General features: G+C 37.5%; 1 protein-coding gene across 1 annotated transcript in view; it reads left to right on the forward strand.

Moving 5' to 3' along the window:
• Positions 1-26,157, forward strand: part of LOC138934025 (uncharacterized) — a 113,506-nt gene that overhangs the window by 3,414 nt on the left and 83,935 nt on the right. The window contains exons 2-3 of the mRNA XM_070297393.1: positions 16,852-17,059; positions 24,673-24,863. Coding sequence (XP_070153494.1) covers positions 16,852-17,059; positions 24,673-24,863 — 399 coding nt within the window. The remainder of the gene's footprint in view (positions 1-16,851; positions 17,060-24,672; positions 24,864-26,157) is intronic.

Below are 26,157 nucleotides of genomic sequence, written 5' to 3' on the forward strand. Positions count from 1 at the left end.
GCCAAGTGCTTGCTACAAATTATTGTCAGCAAAAAGGCTACAAATTTGGTACAAGAGTTGTTATTACCGATTAAGCTGGCAGATTGCCGGCAAAAATCAAGCAAAGCTTGCTAACATAACTACACAGCAAATTGGCAGCAGTAACCGAGCAAAGCTTGCTGACATGACTGACATCAGATTGTCGGCAAAAACTGAGCAGGATCTAGAGTGCGCAATTTGATGGCAAATTGGCAGCAAAAACCGAACAAAATCTGCAGCTTATTACAAAGTATTATAAAATAGTTCAGTCGCTTATCGCTATGCGGCGCGTTATTCATTATCTATACCCGTATTCAAATTCTTGTCATGAGTGTATATAAAGCCTACAAAATGCTAATAATATTATAATATATATATTTCTATCAGTTCAATTTTTGACATAATTCTTATACAGGAAATTCAGATATTGAATTGATTTTTGGCAAATCGGACAGATAATTGTTTGATTTTCACTTATTCAAAACAATTTCTGTCCAAAAAGATCCTTAATTTTATAAATTAAGTTATTTGAATTTACTTATATGTTTTAACATATTAATATATGATTTTATATAATGTCAAATTATCTAATGGTCATTTTATGACCAAAACTTATCATCATTTTGTTACTTAGGGTTAAGGCTTTAAATCTATTTAAATATATACTTTTATATGAATGGCCAAAAGCTGCAGAATTTGTTCGGTTTTTGCTGACAATCTGCTATCAGATTGTCTTGCGCAGATCTTGGTCGATTTTTGCCATCAATTTGGCGTCAAATCATGTCAAGCTTTGCTCGGTTTTTGCCGTCAATTTGCTGTCAGGTTATGTCAACAAGCTTTGTCACCAAAACACAAGCTTAATGCGGACACAGATGGCACTGGATTTGTTACCAAGTTTTGAGCGAATTTGATGCCAATTTGGCGACAATTTGTTAACAAATTGCTATCTGGGTACTTGACATGTCCAAATGCCAGGCAGCGGTGTAGCACTAAATGGGACGAGCGCGGAACAACTCTAGGACAATCCTCCATTCTTCTACCTCGCCCATGGCGACCCCGCTTAGTCATCAGTTCATACAAATTTGACCTTTGCGAATGAGAGGAATAATCAACTATTGGTTCAATCCCCTCTATGCACATATGTCAAGGTCAAAGTCATTGGACTTGGATTTTCTTTTGTCGATTTTTACGATTTTCAGTGATATTTTTATTTATAGCTTTTGAACCATGCAAAATCCATATATACAACCTTGACAATTATAATAATATCTTGAATATAATTATAATATATCTTGAAGCTACCTGTAAAGTTTCATCCCAATCGGAGAGGTGCCCCATTTGGAAAAACACCCATTGTTTTGATTCTATAAGTTGAAATAAGAGGTGGTGTGATGGGAGCAGTGTACTTAGTCACAGTACAATTGAACACGTTGCAAACGGATACGTTGCAAATGGACACATTGCAATGGACACGATATTTTGCACATGATTCAATTGGACATGATGCATTGGAATACAATAATTTTGGATACAGTTTTTGGAAACGTAAGAAAATGTACAACACTGTCCAAATAAACAGTGTCTAAGTGAACGGTGTCTAAGTGAATGATGTGCATTTTCTTATGTGTCCAAAAGCTACTGTATCCAAAATTACTGTGTCCAAATGCACTGTGTCCAATTGAACTGTGTGCAAAATATTGTGTCCATTTGTAACGTGTCCAATTGTGTTGTGTCCAAGTGAAGGCCACTCGGTGTGATTTCGGAGTGACCTTTTCGCAGGACGGTTGTTTCTCCGCACTTGTCGAGTCCATCCTACCAGAGTTTTTTAACGAAGTAGCCTTGGCTGGTGCGTTCTTAGCGACCCTGCCACTCCAAAGAGTTTCAGAGTAGGGCCTTTTCACCACGGTGAGATGGCGCACTGTCGAAAAGAATGACCATATATCTATCCCGTAAATGTAAACAAACACTTTTTTCATGTCTATTTTACAATAAATACAATGTACACAAACTTCACTTTTCCCAATGTTACTTTATAATATCTGAGAAAAAACATTAAAACTGTGAAACTTTAATTTGTTATGTCTCTTAAACCAATGCCGTCTGCCACTTGATTCTTGCGGGAAATTATTCAGAACACTTTTCTCTACACTATATTTAAATAAACCGATTAAATCGGTGTGATCTTTTATGCATATTTACCAAAATATTAAATATATTTAATTATTCAAAACTTATAAATTTCAGTTCTCGAAATTTTCTAATGTTTGGATTCACATATTTATGCGAATGCTTCTTTTAGAAATTAAAATACACAAAAACCAGACGATGTTCGTGCTTGAGCGATGCATCATTAATGAATTAGTTCTTCGGTAAGACATCTATATCTGATTATCTTTTTTTGGGTGAGCCACACATAACCCCGCCTCGATAAAGCTCGAGGCGGGGTTATGTGTGGCTCACCCCGAACCTAAACAATCGGTCCGGGGATTATCCGCTAAAATCCCTCCAGGTGACCTCTTCCCCAGAGAGGACCCTCACCCGCGAGCATGGGTGAGGCCCCATCCCACTGAGGCCGGAATTTAAAGCTCTGGCCCCAGTATCCCGGCCGTTGGTATCGGGACTTCTGCTGCTTGTTTTGGTGAGGGGAGACCTCCCGTGGTTGTTGTCGGGAAGGTGTGGCCGGGCCCGAGTGCCTCATTCGGACATACCGGGGCTACCAAGCCCGACTCGGCGAGAAACGCTCCAGACAAACTATGGAGCGTGTACCCCTTATGCTCGGGCCCTGCGCGATTGCGGGTGGGATTGGCTGGGACCGGGTACGACTAGCTTCCGGCCTCATTACTCCGCATACGCCCCCTCCCCGTTGCTGGGGAGGGGTCTGTGGGACTTATGTTTCCCATTGCCCCCCATCTCCCCCGAATGTCCGTTGGAGCGATTACCCGCGCCGTTGCAGTTACGTGGCATTGGGGGTTTCCGGATCCGGCCCATAAGCCCCCTCTGCCCCTCACCGCACTATCCTGTCGGGGAGTCGCTTCCTCTCTCTCCCTCTCTGTCCTTTCGCAGCATTACTATCTCACAAAAGGAGGAGACCACCCTCCAGGACCCCTCGCTCTCGAGCATCGCTGCTATGACGCTCGGGAGCGAGAGGTCATGTTCACCAATTCTTTGGACAAGGACACGGCACTCTTCTGCCCACGCTTGGCAAAACTCCAGCATGTGTTGCGCCGTGTCCTCGTCCCCATCGCAATGATGGCAACGTGCGTCGCTCTCGCGCCCGATGCGACACAGATAGGCCCCAAAGCAGGCATGGCCTGTAAATATCTGTGTCATACGATATGACATCTTGCCATTGGCCTGTTCTACCCACTTTACTAAACGGAGCCGAATGGCCTCGATGACGCGCCTTCCCGTGTTGTCTCGGAAATTGGAGAGGTGTTTGTCTCACCTCTCCAGCATTCGTCTCCGAGCTTGGAGCTTCACGGTAGCCCTGACCCTGGCGATCAGCTTTATGCCTAGCCCACCGCGCTGTCGCGTACATACATCGCGTCTATACATTTATACATCTCAGCATACATTTTGGCGTAGCGTTCGATCGGCGGCAATCCTAACACTATGGCTGCCGTGTGCGATACAGTCCTGTACCCGCGGATGACCTTGATGGCCACTCTCCGGAATGTTCGGCTAAGCAATATTATGCTGCGCCTACTGGCCATCACTCCGTATCTGACCCTGGCCCGCTTTTGATGAAATTTTACAGGAATGCAGTACTTATTAAATATAGTCGAATGCCGCAAGTGCAAATATACGGAAAGTCTAGTTTCCCAGATATTCAAATTTTAATTATCTGGCTAAATGGAAAATTTTTTAAATTTTCCTATAAAAAAAGATTAAAATTAAAAAATATTTTGCTAAAATGTTTTGTTCAAGAAAGTAAGCGTTTTATAAAGTATATTATTAATTTTGTTTCTCGAACGTTCTAAAGCGAGACGTTACGTGCGAAGCCTTGTTTTCATTCCGTTTTTGCGGTTTCTTCGTATCGTTCGATTCTGACAAACACCTCGTTGTCGATAGCCGATTGGCTCTCGGAATCGAACGATCGAAATTCCTCATTTTTTGTAGTACCCGTATCAACCAGGACTATTGTACGTGGATCGAAGAGAAGGTTTTTCGTTAAGACACTTCGTCGCAAGCCTTCACCGGGAGCACACCGAACGCCTAACGCTCATAAAGTTATAATTAAACGATAATTCGCGTGTCCGCTCATATCTTGCTGTCGCGTGCGATTACCTAAGACGGTCCGGGAGTTGGTGTCGAAAAGAATAAATACTGTTCAACAAACTAAACCCGGACAACTCAATTACGTCCTATCTCTCCGATCGGCGAAACAAATAAATTCTGTTAATGTGGACGTGTAAATCGAAGGCGCGGCTACATTAAATGGTCCTTCGAGCCGGATTTTGGAAAAACAGATAGTGATTCGGTAATCAGTTCGCGGAGTGCGAGTGAGAACGCTGACACGCTAAGGTAACAGCACTTATAAAAACTATCGCGAGACGGAGACGGTGCGCGATATCAAAACATCTATCCGCATTCCGCTGCCGTAAATAATAACGCGAGTGCATTGAAAGGACTTCCGGGAAAATAAAGTGCGCGAAGTCAACCTTGCATCCCTTTGCATTATTAAAGTTGTGCTCTTAAGCACAACATATCATTATTATTTGCGCCCTGCGTAATCCGCAGTGCCGCGCAAATCTCGCGCTTCTTAGCGCTTTGCACAGCTTAAGTGCAATCTTTGTGCTCTTTAGCACTCCGCACCTCAAAGTGCGTCCTGCGTAATCCGCAGTGCCGCGCAAATCTCGCGCTTCTTAGCGCTTTGCACAGCTTAAGTGCAATCTTTGTGCTCTTTAGCACTCCTCGCCTCAAAGTGCGTCCTGCGTAATCCGCAGTGCCGCGCAAATCTCGCGCTTCTTAGCGCTTTGCACAGCTTAAGTGCAATCTTTGTGCTCTTTAGCACTCCGCACCTCAGAGTGCGTCCTGCGTAATCCGCAGTTACACATAGTTGTCGCACGCTTTAGCGCGCGGCACTGTTAAGTGAAAATTATAGTGCGTCTTCGCACATCCGCGTGCGACGGACCAGTCGTCACGCTTCAGCATCTCTACAACCCAAAGGTGGTGAATTGTTGCTGAAAGGCTTCATCTTATCGGCCTACCATCATGACGGACTCGCTGCAGGGCCTCCTCATCGAGCAATCTATTACAATAAGCTCGATGAAACGAGTGTTCCCCAACTTTAAGAAAATGGGCAAGGCCAACGTCACGCAATACAAGGCGAAGAGTCGACTGGACGCCTTGGAGACATTATGGGAAAGGTGTCAACGTCTCAACGTCCAGCTTCAGCAAATAGCAACGGCCGACGAACAGCGTACAGTCCCATACTTCACCGAGGAGGAATTCTTTACGGCCGAGGACGTCTACCACGAAGCGGCGGACTACCTCGCAGACGTGATAGGTAAATTCTCCCGGTGCGACCCAAATGCGGCATCAACGGTAAGCGACATTTCTTCCCGCGAATTGTCTGGTGCGGTTTCATTGCAATTACCACGCATCCCGTTGCCGAAATTTTCCGGTAATTTCGCGGAATGGGAAAACTTCCGCGGAATATTCGAATCGCTCGTCGCCTCGAAAGAATCGCTGTCGAATACGCAGAAATTACATTATTTAAAAGCCAGTGTCACGGGCGAAGCTGCTGTATTAATTAATCATGTTAAGATTGCAGACGCAAATTACGATGGTGCGTGGAAATTACTTATTGAAGAGTACGATAATCAAAACGCGATTATTCATGCGCATATTCATGCTTTCGCTGATTTGCCTATTATGAAAACGGAATCCGCTGTCGAACTCAAAAGTTTACGCGATACCGTTGCCGCGTCATTAGCCGCGTTAACAAATTTAGGCAGACCTGTTGAAAAATGGGATGACTTATTAGTCTATATTGTTTCGCAAAAATTTAGTCCACGCACACGTAATGAGTGGAATCTGCAACGCGGTAAATCAACCGCATCTCCGACGTATGAAGAGATTCGAGATTTTATGACGTTGCGAATTCGAGGACTAACCGATCATTCTAAGTTAAATGCCGATACTTCGTCTCATAAAAATAAAGGCTCTAATCGGGCCTCGGTGAATAACGTAGCCACCGAAAAATGCTTGAATTGTTCCGGCAATCATAATTTGATGTTATGCGACGAGTTTAAGCGTAAATCCGTCGAACAGAGAACTCAGTTTCTCAAATCACACAAATGTTGCTTTAATTGTTTAAAAGTCGGCCATTTCCCGATCTCTTGCAAGAGTAAAAAACGCTGTAATTTGTGCCGACGAGCACATCATACGCTCTTGCATCGTGCATCAAATATACCAGTACAGAAGATTAGTGAAAATTCTGTTTTGGAAAACAAAACTCTTAACGCTCAACCGAGCGGCTCGGCCACCCCTGAGATAAAGAACGAGACCGCCGTCGCTTCCGTTCAAACGATTCATTCGCCGCTGAAAAATCCGCCGAACGTGTTACTAGCCACCGCATGGGTAATACTGCGTACCATCGAAGGACGTAAATTTAAAGTTCGTGCGTTGTTAGATCAAGGCTCGGCTGTTAGCTTTATTTCGGAATCGTTGTGTCAAACTATGCGCACGAAACGTTCCCGCGCGAGCCTCCACGTACAGTGTTTCGGCGAACGATACAGTGGCGTAGCGAAATCTCAGGTGTCTCTTACTCTCGAGTCTTGTAATGGGCGAGGTTCCTCCACCTTTTCTTTGACTGCTTTCGTATATCAAAAAATTACGTCATACGCTGGCTCAAAGACTAAAACCGTAGATTATTGGCCGCATTTACGGAAATTATCTCTCGCGGATCCGGATCCGTTTAGCAATCATCCGATCCATCTGCTCATCGGATCAGATTTATATGGATCGTTATTAAAGCAAAAGGTAAAACATGGTCCGACCGGCACTCCGACGGCCCAGCTTACTGCTTTAGGATGGATATTATCCGGTCCTACCGGCACTTCTAATTCAATTACCGGTTCCGCGACTTCATTAAATTGCGTAACAATTCCTTCGCTCGATTCTCTCCTTCAAAAATTTTGGGAGATCGAGGAAATTTCTTCCGAACTTCCGCTGTCGGAAGAAGATAAAAAATGCGAACAACATTTTATCGAAACACATCAGCGTGCCGAAGACGGCCGCTATATAATACGGTTACCATTTAAAACCAACCCTCCGCTCGATATAGGAGCTTCGCGCGAAACTGCCGCGCTTCTTTATTCGAAATTAGAACAACGCCTACGAAAAAATCCGGATCTCGCGAAACCCTATCATTCTTTCTTAAATGAATATAAATCTATGGGTCATATGGAATCTGTCTCCGACGAAAATCCGACGCTTAACCAAGCGGTGTATATACCGCATCATCCGGTACTACGCGAGTCTAGCAGCACGACGAAACTTCGCGTAGTATTTAACGCGTCGTGCAAAACGAGCAATGGTTCTACATTAAATAATCATTTAATGACCGGGCCTAAATTACAACGCGATTTGTCCTCAATTATCCTTCGTTGGCGTCAATTTCGTTATGTGTACACCGCCGATATCGAAAAGATGTTTCGACAGATCCGCGTTCATCGAGACGATGTCGATTTTTTGCGGATTTTTTGGCGATCTAATATTAATTCTCCGATACAATCTTATCGATTGCTTACAGTTACATACGGTACTGCTCCAGCTCCGTATTTAGCCATGCGCGTTATCAATCAATTAGCTATCGACGAAGGTCATTCCTTTCCAAAAGCACAAACAATAGTACAAGATTCTATTTACGTCGACGACGTTCTATTTGGCGCCGATGAAGTTCCGTCGCTAAAGGAAAGTCGCGATCAGCTTACGAAATTGATGGCGCGAGGCGGTTTTCATTTACGCAGATGGACTACTTATGTGGCGAATCGCGTATCGGAAGTACAAACTCGGCTGCCGTCGATTAAATGGAATCACGTCCCATCTAAAGAAAATCCAGCGGATTGCGCGTCGCGAGGTTTGTCACCCGCTGAACTCCGCGATTTCAAACTTTGGTGGGCCGGCCCTGCCTGGTTGAGTTCCCCTTCTACCGCGTGGCCGATCCATGATAAATTAAAAGATCAACTTGAAGCCGATCGTCAGATAATCGAAACCGAAACGCGAAATACGATCGTTTGTCATGCTCAACATAATCTGGAGTGGCAATTACCGAACGAAGTCTCTACATGGAGGAGGTTAATTCGAGTCACGGCACGCGTGCAACGTTTTATTAATAATCTAAAATGTCGCGCGACCAATACGAACGTGAATACGACGTGCTTGTCCGCTGCCGAACTCAAAGAAGCTTCCTTGTTTTGGCTCCGTTACGTGCAACAACGTCATTTTCCATCCAAATTCAAGCGTTAAACGATAAAAGTTTACTGCCAAGATCCAGTTCTTTGTTATCGCTTTACCCCTTTCTCGGGAAAGATAAATTAATTCGCCTTGGCGGGCGGATTGACCATTCGTCACTCAGTTATGATGAACGGCACCCTATAATTTTACCGAAACATCGAATTTCGGATTTATTAATCGCTCAAGCTCATAAAGCCTCTCTTCATGGAGGCACTCAATTGATGTTAAGAATTTTACGCCAAAATTATTGGATAATTTCAGCGCGCACCAGTGTAAAATCTCTTATACGTAGTTGTGTAAAGTGCGTACGCGAACGCGCATGTACCTCGCAACAGCTGATGGGGAATCTCCCCCAGCCCCGCGTCACGCCTTCGGCTCCGTTCTCGCACACAGGCGTCGATTACGCCGGGCCGATGAATATAATTCCGTCAGTCGGCCGCGGTCAACGATCCAAAAAATATTATGTTGCCGTTTTTATTTGTCTCTCGACAAAGGCCGTCCATTTAGAATACGTAGATAATTACGCTACTAACGGTTTTCTCTCCGCCTTTCGGAGATTTGCAAGCCGTCGCGGTCTCCCATCCGACATGTACAGTGATAACGGCACTAATTTTCAAGGCGCGGACCGCGAATTAAACACTACCTTTCAGCGACTTGTCGCCGACCCTCAAATACAAGACGCTATAGCTAATGATAACGTAAAATGGCATTTTATACCTCCCTCTGCTCCGCATTTCGGCGGACTTTGGGAAGCCGGTGTCAAAGGATTAAAGTTTCATTTGAAACGAGCGATTGGTTCCCGAACATTATCGCAGATCGAGTTCGCTACGCTGCTGTGTCAAATCGAGGCTTGCCTAAATTCCCGCCCGATTTCCGCGTTACATGATGATCCGAATGACTTTTCCGCGTTAACTCCGGGTCATTTTTTAGTCGGTCGCCCGTTAGTAAGTCCGCCTGAAGAATCTGTTTTAGATATCGATTCGAATCGGCTGTCTCGATGGCAGCAAGTGCGTACGATTTTAGAGCAGATCTGGCGTTCTTGGTCTTCTGATTATTTGCATACATTGCAACAAAGGCGTAAATGGCAAGAAAACAAACCGAAGCTCAAAATTAACGAGCTGGTATTGTTGAAAAATAATTTGGCACCTCCTTCGAAATGGGAACTTGCCCGAATATTAGACGTACATCCGGGAACGGATGGGCATGTCCGAGTAGTTACATTGCGTACTGCCAAAACCACTCTAAAGCGACCAATAACGCAGATCTGTCAGCTACCGATATCAAGTGACACTGGCTCTTAAATTAACTTGCGTTTTCTTTATGCGTTAATAATTAAGTTTGACTTTAATTTTCGTCACGCTGTATATGTACATATATCTATGCTAAGAACGCCCATGTAAATAACCCTATGCTAAGATTTACTGATTAAGTTAATTCATGTATTTCGATGATCTTTATCTGTACTCTTTTCCTATTATTGTATGTTGAAAAATTTGCTGTAGAGCTCTTCGGACCGTCTGATCGAGAATTATCATTAAGATGCCGTGTATCGATTATGTTGGTAGGATTTAACCAGTTATTTCGTAACCTACCCGGTATACGAGGCGAGCGGGATGTTCAAGAAAGTAAGCGTTTTATAAAGTATATTATTAATTTTGTTTCTCGAACGTTCTAAAGCGAGACGTTACGTGCGAAGCCTTGTTTTCATTCCGTTTTTGCGGTTTCTTCGTATCGTTCGATTCTGACAAACACCTCGTTGTCGATAGCCGATTGGCTCTCGGAATCGAACGATCGAAATTCCTCATTTTTTGTAGTACCCGTATCAACCAGGACTATTGTACGTGGATCGAAGAGAAGGTTTTTCGTTAAGACACTTCGTCGCAAGCCTTCACCGGGAGCACACCGAACGCCTAACGCTCATAAAGTTATAATTAAACGATAATTCGCGTGTCCGCTCATATCTTGCTGTCGCGTGCGATTACCTAAGACGGTCCGGGAGTTGGTGTCGAAAAGAATAAATACTGTTCAACAAACTAAACCCGGACAACTCAATTACGTCCTATCTCTCCGATCGGCGAAACAAATAAATTCTGTTAATGTGGACGTGTAAATCGAAGGCGCGGCTACATGTTTTATTTTATAAGTTTATTTGAGAAGGAACCAGGTGGAGTTCTGATTGGAGGTATGGTAGAGGAAAGAAAAACTTGTGACAAGAATCGCACTTCACTTTTAACTCAAGATAACAATTGTTTTGTTTATTTTTATGCCTCTCTCGGGGAGCCCATCCCCCATCACCCCCATCCCACCAAAAAATAAAAAAACCCCAAATTACCAAAGCAAAGCGAAGTCCACCACACAATTATTGTATGGATGGGAAAATGTATGCATAGACGCAGTGAGTTCCGCCCTCCCCCCCTACGGGGGAGGAGAGCTCCACTTTCGGAAGATATAACCTAACCCAAACTTATTTCTGATTTAAAACTAAAATTTGGTATAGGTTAGATTATATGTTCTGGAAGTGGAGCCTCCTCGTATGGCAGAACACACTGCGTCCACGCATAGATTTTCCCATCTATACAATAATTATAGGGTGGACCCTGCTTTGCTTTGTAAAGTATATACTGACCGAAAGATCCGATCATATTTATCAAAATTCAGAAAAGGCCTTATTTCAAATAATGAAACTAAATATTTTCAACAAGGTTTATGTTCGATTAGGACTGTATCCGATAGCGTCTGTATCCAATCGAGTTTGTGTCCGATCGAGTCTGTGTCCAATCGGGCCTGTGTTCAATCGGGATGGTGTCCGATTGCAACTGATGTGTCCGATCGGATCCATGTCAGATTAGATCTATGCCCGATCGAGCCTGTGTCCGATTGGGATTATGTCCGACTGCAAAAGTCTGTGTCCGATCAAGCCTGTGTCCGATCGGACATTTGTCCGAACGGGAAATATTGTCGTGTCCGATCGGTAATGTGCGCAATCGATCCTAATTAATATTAATTATATCAGTATTAGTAATGTATATCAAAACATAATCTTTTTTATTTCGACCAAATTCGTGTGACTCATCATATTATTAGCCGCAAGAAGCTGGAATCTATCTCGTTTAGAATCCTGCGCAATGATTTTCTGTGCAAACGCTCGATGCTCGATGCTGCCATGTAAGCACTTTAACATCTTTTATATAAACTGTTATTTTATCTACTACTCCATCGCATATACGCAAAAAAACCAAGCCCGAACAATAATGCTGCAATGGACTCACATGCATCCTGTGTTTCATTATTAGTGTGAACAAGAAGTAGTTAAGGAAGAGGGAAGGGAGGAAGCAGTGGGCGTGAATCACAAAATCTGGTCGAAGTTGCAAGTGAAGAACGGCATTGGTATAGAATTGTTTAAAATCCTATTTTTCCTAATAATAATATCCTATTAAAAATACCTCATAAAGGTAAAAAAATACGCCAAAGACATATCTAACAAATAACTTATAAAAAATTTTCTCTTAGAAAAATAAAAAATAAAAATTAAATATGGAATCAATAGTTAACTAGCTAAATACTTAAAAGCAATTTAGTTTGTGAGAATTTGTAATTTGAAATAGTATTTGTCATAAAATCAAATTTGTATTTATAGAAATGTTATATACGAATTCTCTCCATAAAATTAAAACGCATTTTATTTTTATTAACGGAAATTTTATTTTAAAAATAAGTTGAATACAAATAAAAAAATATAAAAAAATTTTAATTAAAAAAATAGTTCTTTTTTTGTCTTCAAATTTATTTGGGACTGCAGATGCGCTCTGGGAAAACTTGCAAGAGACAACAAGGTTGCTGTGGTGTGAGTGCCTGGGCATTCTGGCATTAGGGGCAACGAGGCGGCCGACCAACTTGCTAAGGCTGGTTCGGAGATTGATTTGGTGGAACCGGAGCCGACGATCGGTGTCCCCTGCTGCGTGGGCAGGGGGGAGATCAACCGTTGTCTGCGAGATCAATATTTGGCTGCTTGGGGAAGCATAGTCGGGTGCAGGCAGGGTTCTCCTCGGGGATTTTTTGAAGAAGGGCCTCGCCATCTGTATCAAAACTTTAAGCAAACGAGAGACTGGGCTAGTGACTCGCATATTCATAGGGCACGGCAACCTCAACTATCGTCTGTATAAACTGAGTCTCAGTACGAGGCTTAACTGCAGGAAATGTGGTATACGAAGGAAACTAGCCTGCATGTGTTGTGCTTATGCAGCAAATGCTAGGGCGAGGTTTGAACTGTTGGGCTCAGTTTTTCTGATGCCCCAATAGATAGGCAATCTCTCGGTCAGGGTTGTCCTTCTCTTTTGGAGGAAAACAGGTTTGAATTGAGAGGCCGCTTATCGGAGAAACATAATGAACTTTATCTGCGTGCCGTAGGTGGAGCTTTGCTAACTTCGAAGACCGCCCTCCGTTCATATATTTTATTTCTATTTCTAGTGTTTTTTTATTTTCCTAGGGGAAAATTTTTTATAAATTAGTTTTTAGATATATACGTGGCGTATTTTTTTTTTACCTTTGTGAGGTATTTTTAATGGGATATCACTGTTTTTTGTAATTATTCTTAATTTATATTAGTATATAATTTATTATTTATATTAGTATATTAATATATTAATGAAATTAATATCTGCTTTGATAAATAGCAATCGCTTGTGAATCGTTAATGATTAATTGTAATAGAGATCGAGTTTCAGACATTTTTTAATAACTTTCGCGATTGCGTATAACGAGGTATGTACATACAATGATGACACATGGAGCTGTTACCTACTAGCTCTTACTGTACGAATGACAACAAGATGAGACAATCCATACAGAATACAATAGCGCTATATACGCCGCATATCAATACGCGTCTTTGTCTACATATTTGACGGTATGTCAATGCGGCATAGGCAGTGAGGTAGTCCTAAAACTACCGGACTTCCTCTTAATGGCAGATTCCTTAGAACATTTCAAGACAAAAATCCTAATACAAAAATGTCGAGGATATAATAGTTTTTAAACGGAAAGCGATTATATTTTACGAATGATAGGCCTGAGATTTCGCGCGCTCAGGCACGGTGAAATAGTAGACACCTTCATGGTAACATTGATCGACAGCTTTGACAGCTGAAGTTGCAAGTGTGATACAGATTTTACTAATAAATTATATTCTCCATTCATTCATCCAATGGCACTGCAGCCCGTTTCTGGCCCTGGTTTCCTTCAATTTTTCATCCCATCCATCTCTGTCCATTGCCGCATGTTTCCAGTTGCGCAACTTCAACAGTTCCTTTGCATCCTTGTTAATTTCATCTTGCCATCTCTTTCTAGATTTTCCTGTTGGACTCCATCCATCCTTTCCATGAATACTCTTTTAGGGGTTCTCTGCTCTTCCATCCTGACCATATGCCTTGCCCATCACAGTTGAAATTTGATAAACTCTGTCAGTAGTGAGTCTTTGTATAGTTCATAGATCTCAGGGTTGTATTTAATTCTCCACAATCCATTTTCATTGGTAGAGCCGTAGATTCTATTTCCGTAGCATCTTCCGCTCAAATGCATCGATGTTCTTTTTGTATTAGAGTCCATGTTTCACACTCATAAGTGGCTATAGGTCTGATTATGATTTTGTATATTCGGAATTTGTTATTCCTGTGCATGTCTCGTGAGCGGAAGGTACGTGAAAGGGAGAAATAGGCTTTGTTGGCCTGACTAATTCTCCCATTAATTTTTACTTTCTTATCCACATCGCTAGTCAAGTTTATCTCCAAATATTTGAAGTGTTGAAGAAGTGTTTTACAACCTCTAAATTATCCTCCCCTATTGTTACATTCTGTAGTTGCCTTCTTGTTCTGGTCTATTTTATCTTCTAGATGTTTACATCAGATCTATCTCTTCAGATCGATTGTTTAGATCAATATATGTTTCTTTCGCTGCCACCATTGACTTGCCCATTATGATGATGTCGTCCGCGTATGCTGCTATTTGTACTAATTTATTTGTTAATATGTTTGTCGGATTTATTGAATTTTTTCTGATGATATATTCTAAGGCAATATTGAATAGTGCCAGAGCCAGTCCGTCTCCTCGCTTTAATTCTTGTGTGATTTTAAATAGATTGGTCAATTGGTTTTGTATCTGTACCTGCGCCTGTGCGTCATCCATTGTGGGCTTTATTAATTTAATTAGTTTGTTGTATATACCAATTTCCTCTAATATTTCGTACAGTTTTTGTGTATTGATAGAGCCTGTCATAAGCCTGTCTAAAATCCACGAAGATTTGATGGATGTCAATATTATATTCCCATGCTTTTTTGAGGATCTCTTTGACGCTAAAAAATTGATCTATCGTCGATCTATCTGGCCTGGAACCTGTCGGGTATTCTCCAATGGTGTTTTCCGGTTTTTTTAGTAGTTTTTGATTCAGGATATATGTGAATACTTTGTATGTAGTGCACATGAGCGATACATCTCGGTAATTCTTACATTGTAGTCTGCCTCTCTTTTTGTGAATTGGGCATATGATGTTTTTCTTCCAGTTCTCGGGCATGGTTTCTTCCATCTATATTTTCGCTATATTCCCATCCATATTTCCCTTATGCTGATGCCTCCTAATTTGTATAGTTTGGATGGAATTTTATCAAAACCGAGTGCTTTGTTATTTTTCAAGGCTTTAATTGCTTTATTGATTTCTTCAAATGATAGTGCGTCTATTTGTGGATTGTTATGGAGTTCATCTGTGTTTTCTTCTTGTTGTGCCTGGTGGTCTGAGTGATTAGATGCAATGTGCTCCTGTCCTCCCAGGAGCTCCTGTAAATAACTTTTCCAGTTTTGTTTGACGCCTGTTGTGTCGCTAATGATTCGGCCATTATTTCCCTGCTTATGTGGGGTATACATCCTTCTTTTAGTCCCTTTGCATTTCTATATGTTTCTCTAGTATTGAGGTTTTTAAATTGTTCTTCCATTTGCTTCAGCTGTTCGTTTTCATATTTCCGTTTTTTTCTTCTTGCATATCTTGTCAACCTTCTTTCTTGCTTTGTCGAATTTCTCTTTCCTCTCTTTGGTTCTCCTTTGTACATATTTTCTATGTAAGTTGTTTCTAATGTCTATCATTTTTCTACATTCCTTGTCAAATCAAATCTCTTTCCGCCGGTGTTTTTGCATAATTCGTTTCCCGTTGGTTCGTCTTAGTATCCGAAGCTTCTCTGAAGATTTAGAAACAGCTTTCTTTTTTCAGGGAATGGGTTGTTAGCCCATACCCCCTTATCGGAGGGCCATTTCTTCCTTCCTCGTTTGCCTTCTTTGCTTTCCCCCGAGATTGGTTACCCGATCTTCAACAAGCTTATTCAGATTACCGGGGCTCAGCGCTGGGAGGTTAGAAATTGAATAAGAGAGGTTGAATGGCTCCTGCTTGTAAGGAATCATACGTTGCGCATCTCTATCTCATTTGAGAGAGAGAGAGAGAGAGAGAAATTCTATTATCTCTCTCATTTTATCGTTATGTAAGCAAACCAAAGACATTTTCAAAACGGAAAATGGAAGATAGATTATACTTTAATAATAGAAATAGATTCACTAACGATATCTCTAGATGAGGAAATTGACATATAAGAGCCGAGGCGCGATTATTAATGCGTACACTTTTTGTTGTTTAATTTCATCGACAAGTATGTATTAAATATGAATATTTCGGACCGTTTTTTTATCTATCTTCAGCATAGATAACAATATATAAAGATTAAATTCATATTTAAATTTTAACATGCGCAATATTAGTTGTTACAATCAAAAATCAAAATTGGAATTGTTAAATGACAAGCGACACTGAAGAACGACTTATCAAAACCCGAGTAGAGTCTGTGCAAGCTAGTCGACAATGTCATCGTCACGTGTGTTTCTATCAGTGGTCCAAACCGCACTAACTCAGACGCACACTTATTGCATACTTGCCAATGAAATTAAACAACAAAAAGTTTACGTACTAATAACCGCGCCTCGGCTCTTATTTGCCAGTCTCCTTACTTAGATTATGTTTTGTGTAATCGTTTTGTATTTATAAGTATGATCTATTTGATATTTTTAAATCTTCCAAAAATGCTTTTTCTTAAGTTCCTACAAAACACTTTGTTATTATTTATATATTGCTGTTAGAATACTTTGTAGCATCAAATAAACGGGTAAAAATCACATTTTAAATGCTCAAGAGAATTTATGATGCAAATGCAGCAAACAAAATATACTTTATTTGAATAAATACTATAAAATTTTCAAAAAAAAACAGTCCAAGTTTTTAAGTTAACACTATCAACATATACTTCAGCTTTTTTTGAGTGTATTTAAAACTTATTTTTGTAGAATCCTTCATCTGGAGTAAGCACAAACGTTGCACTTTCAATGTTTATGGTTGAAAAGGGCAAACGATATAGATTTCGTATGATTAATGCATGCAGTACAGTTTGTTTGATTGAAGTAAAAATTGAAAAGCATCCTGTGCAGATAATAGCCACAGATGGTGAAAATGTGAAACCAATACAAGGGATAGATGGAATTACTATGGCTTCAGGTAATTTACTTTACATATATGTATATAAATAGTGTATTATATATATATATATATATATGTGTGGATATTAATTTGTATTATCTTAATTGAGAAATTTAATCTAAAAGTTATTTATGTGCAATTGATTTCCTATGTTACAAAAAAAGATCTTTTTATTTTATCTGTTCAAAGTTAGCCCTCCACTTTTAGAATTAACTAAATTTCGAAAGTTGTGCTGAATTGTGTTAAGTTTGTGCTACATTGTGTTTGAATATTAAAAAATAATATAAAAAATGCGGTAAAAATAGAAAAAAATGATTTTTTAGTTCAGCCCCCAGTTTTAATTTTTTTCCATTTTCTCAATTGCACTAAATTGTGCTAACAATAAGTTGTGCCAATAATGTGCTAAAATATTACTTTAAAAAATAGTAAGGAAAGAAATTATAAAAAATAATTTTGGATAATATTATATATAACTAACGTTTATATTTACATCAGTTATCCAAATGCCATATAATTGCATATCTGAGTTATGCTAACCTAGCACAAGGAAGTACAATTATCGATTTCTTCAGAACAGTGATATTAAGATATACTCTTGAGCGCGGCTCGGATTCGCGCTCGGATTCTATGTCGATATCCCATTCGATTTTGTAATTATCCGATAAAGAAAGTATCGCATATCTGAGCTGTAAAACTGTAAATTTTTAACTTCTTTTCCTTTTTTTATCTGATATGAAATTACCACTTTGTTATTATGTGTACTTTAACTCTTCAACTGAATATATGGGTTATTGGCGTTTGAGCCAAAATAACATTTACTTTTGTCGTAACCTGACCAATTTCTCAATAGTAAAATATAAAACAATAAAGTAGCACAGAAAAGATTAAGAAAGAGCTGAGTAAAGCAAAGCATTAAAATTAGGAAAAGAGCCCAAGGAAAAGTAATTGAGAAAGAATAAAGTAAAAAAAGAATATTAATAAAATAAAAATAAGATGGCTCCGGCCAGGGTCACCACACTCCTTCCTAATCAATTAATTAATTAATATATATTGAGCGCGAGATGCATTGACATTCGCTCATTAACATCACTCGCTCGCTCGCTCAACTGCATCTTCGAAAATATTATACGTATCGCGTCCAATTTTTATAACCGCGAATAAGTGAACAGTGTACAAATCTTGTGAAATATACAAATTTATACCCAATATCCGGAAGTGTCTTATTTCGAGCGTGGATTCTAATCCTTTGGGCTTTGGGCGTACAAATCCAAAAAAATCTTTTTCTTAGCGGCTAGAGGCACAACACTTTTATCAGCAAATTATAGTTAAATATATTCAAATTTATATATTATTTTACCTTTAACGCTGATTTATTGATTTTCGCTATTAAAAAAAGTTGTCCAGTTTGACCCTCTTGAATAATTTAACTTCTTTGCGGATATTGATCAGCACTATTTTGTTTCTTGAACATTGAGCCTTAAAATGAAAAATCTTAAAAGGATTTTTTTCTCTTCCGTATAGAAAAAAAGTTACATATTTTTAAAGAAACTCATCTCTTTCTTTCGTTTGTATTCAAAATTTATTAAAAATAAAATATTCAATAAATAATTTTTATCAAAATGAAATCATCAACTACAATGTAGATAGATGTTTCATGATTTTTTTCAGATTTTTAAAAATATTTTAAGATAAAGAAAATAGTGTCGAACTCAAAAGACTCATGTATTCACTGGAAAGGTGTCAAAAAATCGTATTCAGTCGGAGGGTTAATTGTGGAAAAGGCTTTATCAATCTGTATAATCAACAAAAATATTTTCTCTTTTAATTTATTTAATATTCAAATATTATAACTTAATTATTAATTAATAATTGCATTTTATCGGTAAAACAGAAAGTTATAACCGAAAGCATAACATGTCAAAGTGTGCCTATATATGCGAGCATACGTTATAAGCGCAACTAATATCGGATTCTACGAAAGAACATCTCACATATCTTAATTTCACACAGCTACTGCTTTATTAGTCTAGTTTCACACAAAAGAAATTATTCTCCAACACTACATCCTTCGAGATAATGTTATTAGATATTTCCCCGATCAGTATTACTAGACACATTTCGAAAAAGAAAAGATTGATGACTAATCGCTGCTGGAAGAAAATCCATCATGAAGCAACACACCAAGAGGTGAAGGACGTAAAGAATGAAAAGAAAAGATACTTCAGATATACAACTCAAAAACTGGGAAAAGTAAATAATTAAATAAATAAAAGTCAATTTTATTAAAAGATATATCCCTAACAGCACACATGTCCAGAGGACATCCAGAGACCATACAGAGGTTATCCAGAGGATGTTTGATACCGGAGAAGGTGTATCGTTAGGAATATATATATATATATATATATATATATATATAATTTTTAATATATATATATATAAATATATATATATATATATATATATATATATATTAAAAATTAAATACAAATAAAATAATAAATAGAAAATAAAAGTCAATATTAAAATCAAATTAACTAATAAAGGCTCTTATGAATATATTATACAAAAAAAATAAAAGGTTATCATGAGTCAGCGCGGTAATTTGTGCGCAATGTTTAATTACAATCAAATTACATTGATATTTTGATTACGTGATAGACAAAATCACAAAAAGCGTACGTTCCGGTCTCTTTTTTTGGACCATTTTCAGCGTAATTACAAAGTATATAGAATATATTATTTCAAAAATGTGACAATAATAATACACGGAACAAGAGTGAGTGTAGTACATTACGTACATAACATAAATTACATAACATTTACCATCTGACAACATGGGTGACTCACTCTTGTTCCGTGTATTATTATTGTCTTATTTTTGATATAGTATATTCCATATACTTTGTAATTACGCTGGTCCAAAAAAAGAGACCGAAACGTACGCTTTTTGTGATTTTGTGTATCATGTAATCAAAATATTAATGTAATTTGATTGTAATAAAACATATACGCACAAATTACTGCGCTGGCTCTTGATTGCCTTTTATTTTCTTTGTATCAATAATAAAAGATAAATAATTAAATAAAGAAAATAAATAAATAAAGGTTGATACTAAAAGAAAATACTGAGAAATCACATGTTAAAATTATAAAAGCTAAAAGTAAGTTCATTACAATCATAGATTAATACAGTAAGATTTTGTCGGACAATGAATAAGTACAAAAAGAATTCAGCCGTCTTTTAACATATCGAATAAGACAAGGCTTATAGAAAGAATGAAATAAGGGAATAAAGGAGATAATGAGTGGAGGGAGTGGAAAGAAAAGGAAAGGGAAAACTGATGACTACACATACACACAGAAAATACAGAAGAGTAATAAATGAGTCGACCGGTGAAAGATTTAAATCCGGGAATTTTTTAAGAATGGCTGCATAACAATCTTTAAGAAGCTCCATTTCACTCTGCAAATGCAAACCATCAGATTAATGTTATAGCTTAATGTGGATTATTTCTGAAATTTCACGACGGTAGCAATAAGGTTCCTCATCCAAAATAGGAACGTTATTCCAGTCGAAATAGTAATTAAAATTAATATAATGGTCTGTAATGACTAAATGCCGGACGCTATTGCAACTGATGTGGCTACGACGTTTTGAAATTCTAATTTTTAATTGCCTGCTCTGGGTTATATATCGATATATATATATATATATATATATATATATATATATATATATATATATATAAAACCGCAATCATGGCAATCGATTCTATAAATAATATGATGACCCTTTCAAGATGGAAGAAAGTCCTTGTGTGCTTGGATAACTTCTTATTGAGTTTATTAAGACTAAAAACCGATAAGCATTTATTGTATAAATGAGTAGCAGACTTAAATTTACTGAAAACACTAACATAATCAAAACAATAAAAAAGGAGATGAAAGATGGAGAAGTCTTAACGTTTGTCATTTTCATTCCCTTGGTACGTTTTGAGTTTATCAAAATTTTAATCCATGATTTTGTTGTTATAAAAATAAAAATAAGAGGGTAAATATTCTCTAATAAAATATCGTTCAATATCTCAAAATTTCTTTAATACCGCGGATGTAAAAATAAGAAAGCACGATCAATTAGATTGATAATAATGCTTCTTTTCTGTGTAAAAGAATGTTAAGAAAAGAAATTTAAAAATCTGTCAAAACGGCTATTGGATAAAATAATTGTCACATAGTATATTCGTCATAGTATATTCTTAGTGCCAAACTCCAATGTGAATCTCAACCTCCAGTGGAATGAATCGAAAGTGTCTAAAATCTAAAATTAACAATTAGGTGGGAAAACTGCGAGGAAACTGCATAAGAGCCAAGGCGCGGGTATCAGTGTGCGATAGAAATGTCACAGTTGTTCTCTTATCTTGATAAAGATATTTATTTAAATAAAATAACGGATATTTTAAGTAATGAAAGTACCTACGCAGCTGTAAATAAAAATCCGACGAGGCAATTGATCAATGATCTGCATGAGTTGTTGACGAGATGGAAAAGTCACAATTACATTTCGGATATAACAAGCGATTGAATTATACGGATGGCATTTTACCGAGAACCTATGGATTGCCGAAAATTCACAAATCGGACTGCCCGTTCAGGATCATGATCTCCTCGATGAATACTCTTCTACATCCCTTAACTACATTTCTGCATAACATTATTTACAATACTATTCCCAGAGCACATAGCCACATCTCCAATAGCTTCGAATTGGGTCAAAAACTATCAGGCACATACATTGATGACCAATTTAAATTACTATCGTTGGATGTCATCTCTCTTTTTACAAACATTCCATTAGATTTAGCTTCGGATATTTTGGAAAGGTGATGTTTCATTGGAAAAAAAATGTAATATCCCTCGGGACAAGTTCTTGACAGCGGTTTGATTTGTATTTAATTCAATGTATTTCATTTTCAATAAAAAAATATATCAACAAATGTTTGGAGCCCCCATAGGCTTTTTCCTGTCCCATTATTGCGGATATCATTTTGTAAGACTTGAAAAACAGAACATTAGATATGTTTCTTTCAATTTGCCTTTTTATTATAGGTATGTGTATGATACAGCTTTAACGATTCCTTCCTCTATGTTTACTGAGGTCCTAACTATCTTCAATTTGTTTCACTTTCTCTGAGAAATGAATTGAATTATAAATCTAACGACCCACTATGTTATAAGAGAGGAACAATTATTGGTTTAATAGATCGGGCCTTTTCATTGTCACACCCGATATTCCACAAGAAAAAGTTAAAATTGATAATCAACATCCTCCTAGACAATAGTTACTCCTTGGCCTTCATTTTCAGTACGATTCGTGAACGTATAAAATTCTTATTTACAAAAAATCAACCGAGAAATATGACCAGAAAGAACGATCAACCGGAGAAACCGCATTCATTCTTTACGGTACCTTATATTCCAATCTTTTCAGAACAATTTGAACAAGTTTTATACGATCTTGACACGAGATTATTATATGCCGGTCTTGACAAGCTTCATGGTTTTGTCAAAATACAAAAAGAAAAGACTCAATCTCTAAAGATTCATGCAAAACGACTCAGAATATAAAATTTTATATAAGAATTGCAATGCTTATGTCGGACAAACTTGCAGATAGCTAAAGAAAAGGATTTTCGAATACCGAAATCATATACATAGAAACACATTACGTCCTTATTTCATTCTGCGGCAAACATCTGTGCCACCGCGGATGCTGGTAATCTATCCACTAAAGACCGCTCCATGGCGACAGTGGAAGATCAGATTATTAATTAGGAGCAGAAGAGGGGACTGTTTAGGATGGTAGTTTAGGATGGGCTACTTGAAGAGACTTCCATGTATATTGGCGATCAGTCAAAACTCATCGCTGAGTGATTACAGGCGCAAATTTTCAATCGTCTAGTAGTCTAGTATGATTGGACCGCTCTGGAGACGTGCTGGATGTATTGTCTCTCTGTGGCAGTCGACATTGCATCAATTGAACGAGATTCCAGTATACGCTCTGGAGTTGTATATATTATGTTAAAGTGGCATAAGATGTGAGGTCTGAATAGCTTAGTAGTAAGAATAGTTGCCCGGAACGCAAAAGACTGTTACGATTCTCGATACAGCCACTTGTACCTTGCATATTTTTTCAAGTCCACAAATATTATTTTCTAATTATTTGTCGGGCTGAAGAAGTATGTAAATGCCCTATACAGATACGACAGTGCTGCTGCTGCGGATGGATGATTACTTGGTACGTGCCTCCTGTCGCCTTAAATCCCTTTCTCACTTCATTCTTACTCTCATTACAAATCACAGATTTAAGGCCAATCATGAATTTGACTGGGATGGAATCGAAATTTTGGATAGTAAAACTTTGTTCGGTAAAAAACTGGTCTCCGAAATGCTGTTCATTAAACGGCAAAAGAATGACTTGAACTTGCAGAGTGATACGAAAAGTTTACACCATGCATTTGCGACAATAGTAGAGAACTTGTTAAAAATTAAAAAAAAAAAAGATTGATTTGGAAATTTGAGTTTAAATTTAGATTTGAAAATTTGAATTAAAAATTAATTAATCTTGTCACATTTGTCTTTTCCTATTGTGTTCGGTTTTGTGATTTTGTTTATTGACTCGTTTTTGTGACTTGTATTTTCTTTATAATGGAGAACTTGCCAAAAATTCTAAAATTAATCGATTAAGAAACTTTTGAATTTAATTTTAAAGTTCGAATTGGATATAAAGATTAACTTAATTTCCTGCATTAGCCTTTATTTCGTTGTTTTTTGTTTTTTAACCTTTGTTTATGACCATCTTTATGACCGTTATTTTTGTGACCATACCGACCATACCGAATCATTGATATATCTAAAATATAATATATGAGTAAGTAAAAAAAATGGAAGCCTTTGGATTGCGCAATTTTCAAAATCTTGCAAAGTAAGTTCCAGAATAGACGATAGAGAGAAGACCATTAGAATGCATTCAAAAAACTGATACAACTCAAATTATGCAATAAAGATGTATGATCTCATATAAAAAAATGCAATTGAATATTACAAGTGTATAATTAAATAGTAATATCATAAAATATTAACTTTATATTCTTTCTTTTAACTATTTTTTCTGTTATTAATGTAAGAAAGATATAGTTTATATAAATGTATAAATTATGTGCTAGGAGAATAATATAATTCTGAACTTCTTTTAATATACACGTATATAAAAGTGGAATAGACTTTTTAAATATATGTAACAGTGGAATCTCATAATAGCGTACTACAATAGGATCTGGAATGCTATAGCAGGATATCTCCACTCTCTCCAAATTCAGAGCTATAGCAGTCACGTAAGATTTGCGCACGAATATGTCTTTTCAACCATATCGCCGGAAGAAGATATTACGCCCACAAATCTACCCGCTTGGATTGCTACTCCCACTCACGCTAGTCGGGAGTAACCTAGCACGTATGAAAGGGATTCTATTCTTCTTCTATTTTGGGATGCGCTATAATGGGGTTCCACTGTAATATTTTTTATATTCTGCATGTATGCAAATATATTTATTATTTATAATTATATGTAGGTGAACGTGTTGATTTTATTTTGAATGCGAATCAAACTGCGGGTTATTACTGGATACACGTACGAGGACTTGGAGAATGTGCAGAAAGGAATGCAGGAATATATCAATTAGCAATCCTTGCCTATAAAGGTAGTTCTAAATCGTCGTTATCATCGTATCCAGGATATTTTTTCGGTGTATCCAGAAATATTGTGAGTACAGAGAGTTTTACATGTCTAAGAGTTGCAAAATCTAAATAAAATGAAAATATCTATTCTTTTTTCATTCCAAAAATATTTAGAAAATTCTAATGTTTTAAAATCTGGAGAAACATGTTATATTATCAATCACATAATAATTGTCCGTTACGCGCGTGTTGTGTAAGATAATGACTCATATATTTCATACTACTAAAATTAATCTTATTTTCACCATATATTTATGACACGTCCTTAGCTAATACAATACATAAATTTATATATAGGAAAATGTATCGATATGTATCTCTGAATCTCTCAAAAGCAATATATTTACGATAGCGGTCCGCCGTTTGTTACGAATTCATTCGCAATCGTACAGTTTTGATATTTTATGCATTTTATTTTTATTGGATCCACCATTTTTAATTTGGACCATAATCAAAATTTACCCAGAAAATATTTATAGTCTATTCAATTTCGAAATTAAAAAAAAACTTTAAAATCATAGGCAATGTGCAAATTTCTTGAATTAACGATTTTTATTCGAACGTTTCGGTCCAATATTTTATACCATCTTCAGCATTAGAAATAAAATCAACCATGCATGCACATGTCAAGGACACTTAGTAACTCCCCCGACAGACAAGCGCATTCAACCTCCTTCCAATACCCACCACAAAAGTAGACACATTTTTATGGTTTTGGATGATAGGGACCATTGTAATTGTGCATACTATATCCATCGGACGAGATATCGCAAGTCAACGAGGAGCGAGATGCAACTCACAGAAATCATGCAGAAAATAATGTGTATTAGATATCTAGTGGATATTCTCGATGAGTATTAAGGATATCCATAAATATATAGGAAATAGCTATTACACATGCTTTAAATATCCAAATGTCCGCAATACGAGATCTCATAAATATCCATAGGATATGTAAGCCAATATTCACTGAACATCCACGTTAGAGTTTAATGGATATTTATGTAAATATTTATGGTATGTTTGTTAAATTTTAGTCATAAGATGACTATTTAAACGTCCTAAGTTAGGTCTCATATGAGACCGAAAAATAACGTCGATATGTCACATCCATGCGACGATTTTCTGACGTTTGTTTGACGTCAAAACCAATTACAGTAATAATACATAACAATACATATTAATGTATATATATATATATATATATATATATATATATATATATATATATATATAGGTATATTATAGATAAATTAAAATAATTTAATTTATCAAATTAAAAATTTTATTTATATGGAAGTGAATTTGTATCTTAAGTA

Source organism: Polyergus mexicanus, unplaced genomic scaffold, assembly GCF_030449975.1.
Source record: "Polyergus mexicanus isolate NDT 795.1 unplaced genomic scaffold, iyPolMexi1.0 SCAF_6, whole genome shotgun sequence".
NCBI classification, from domain to species: Eukaryota; Metazoa; Arthropoda; class Insecta; order Hymenoptera; family Formicidae; genus Polyergus; species Polyergus mexicanus.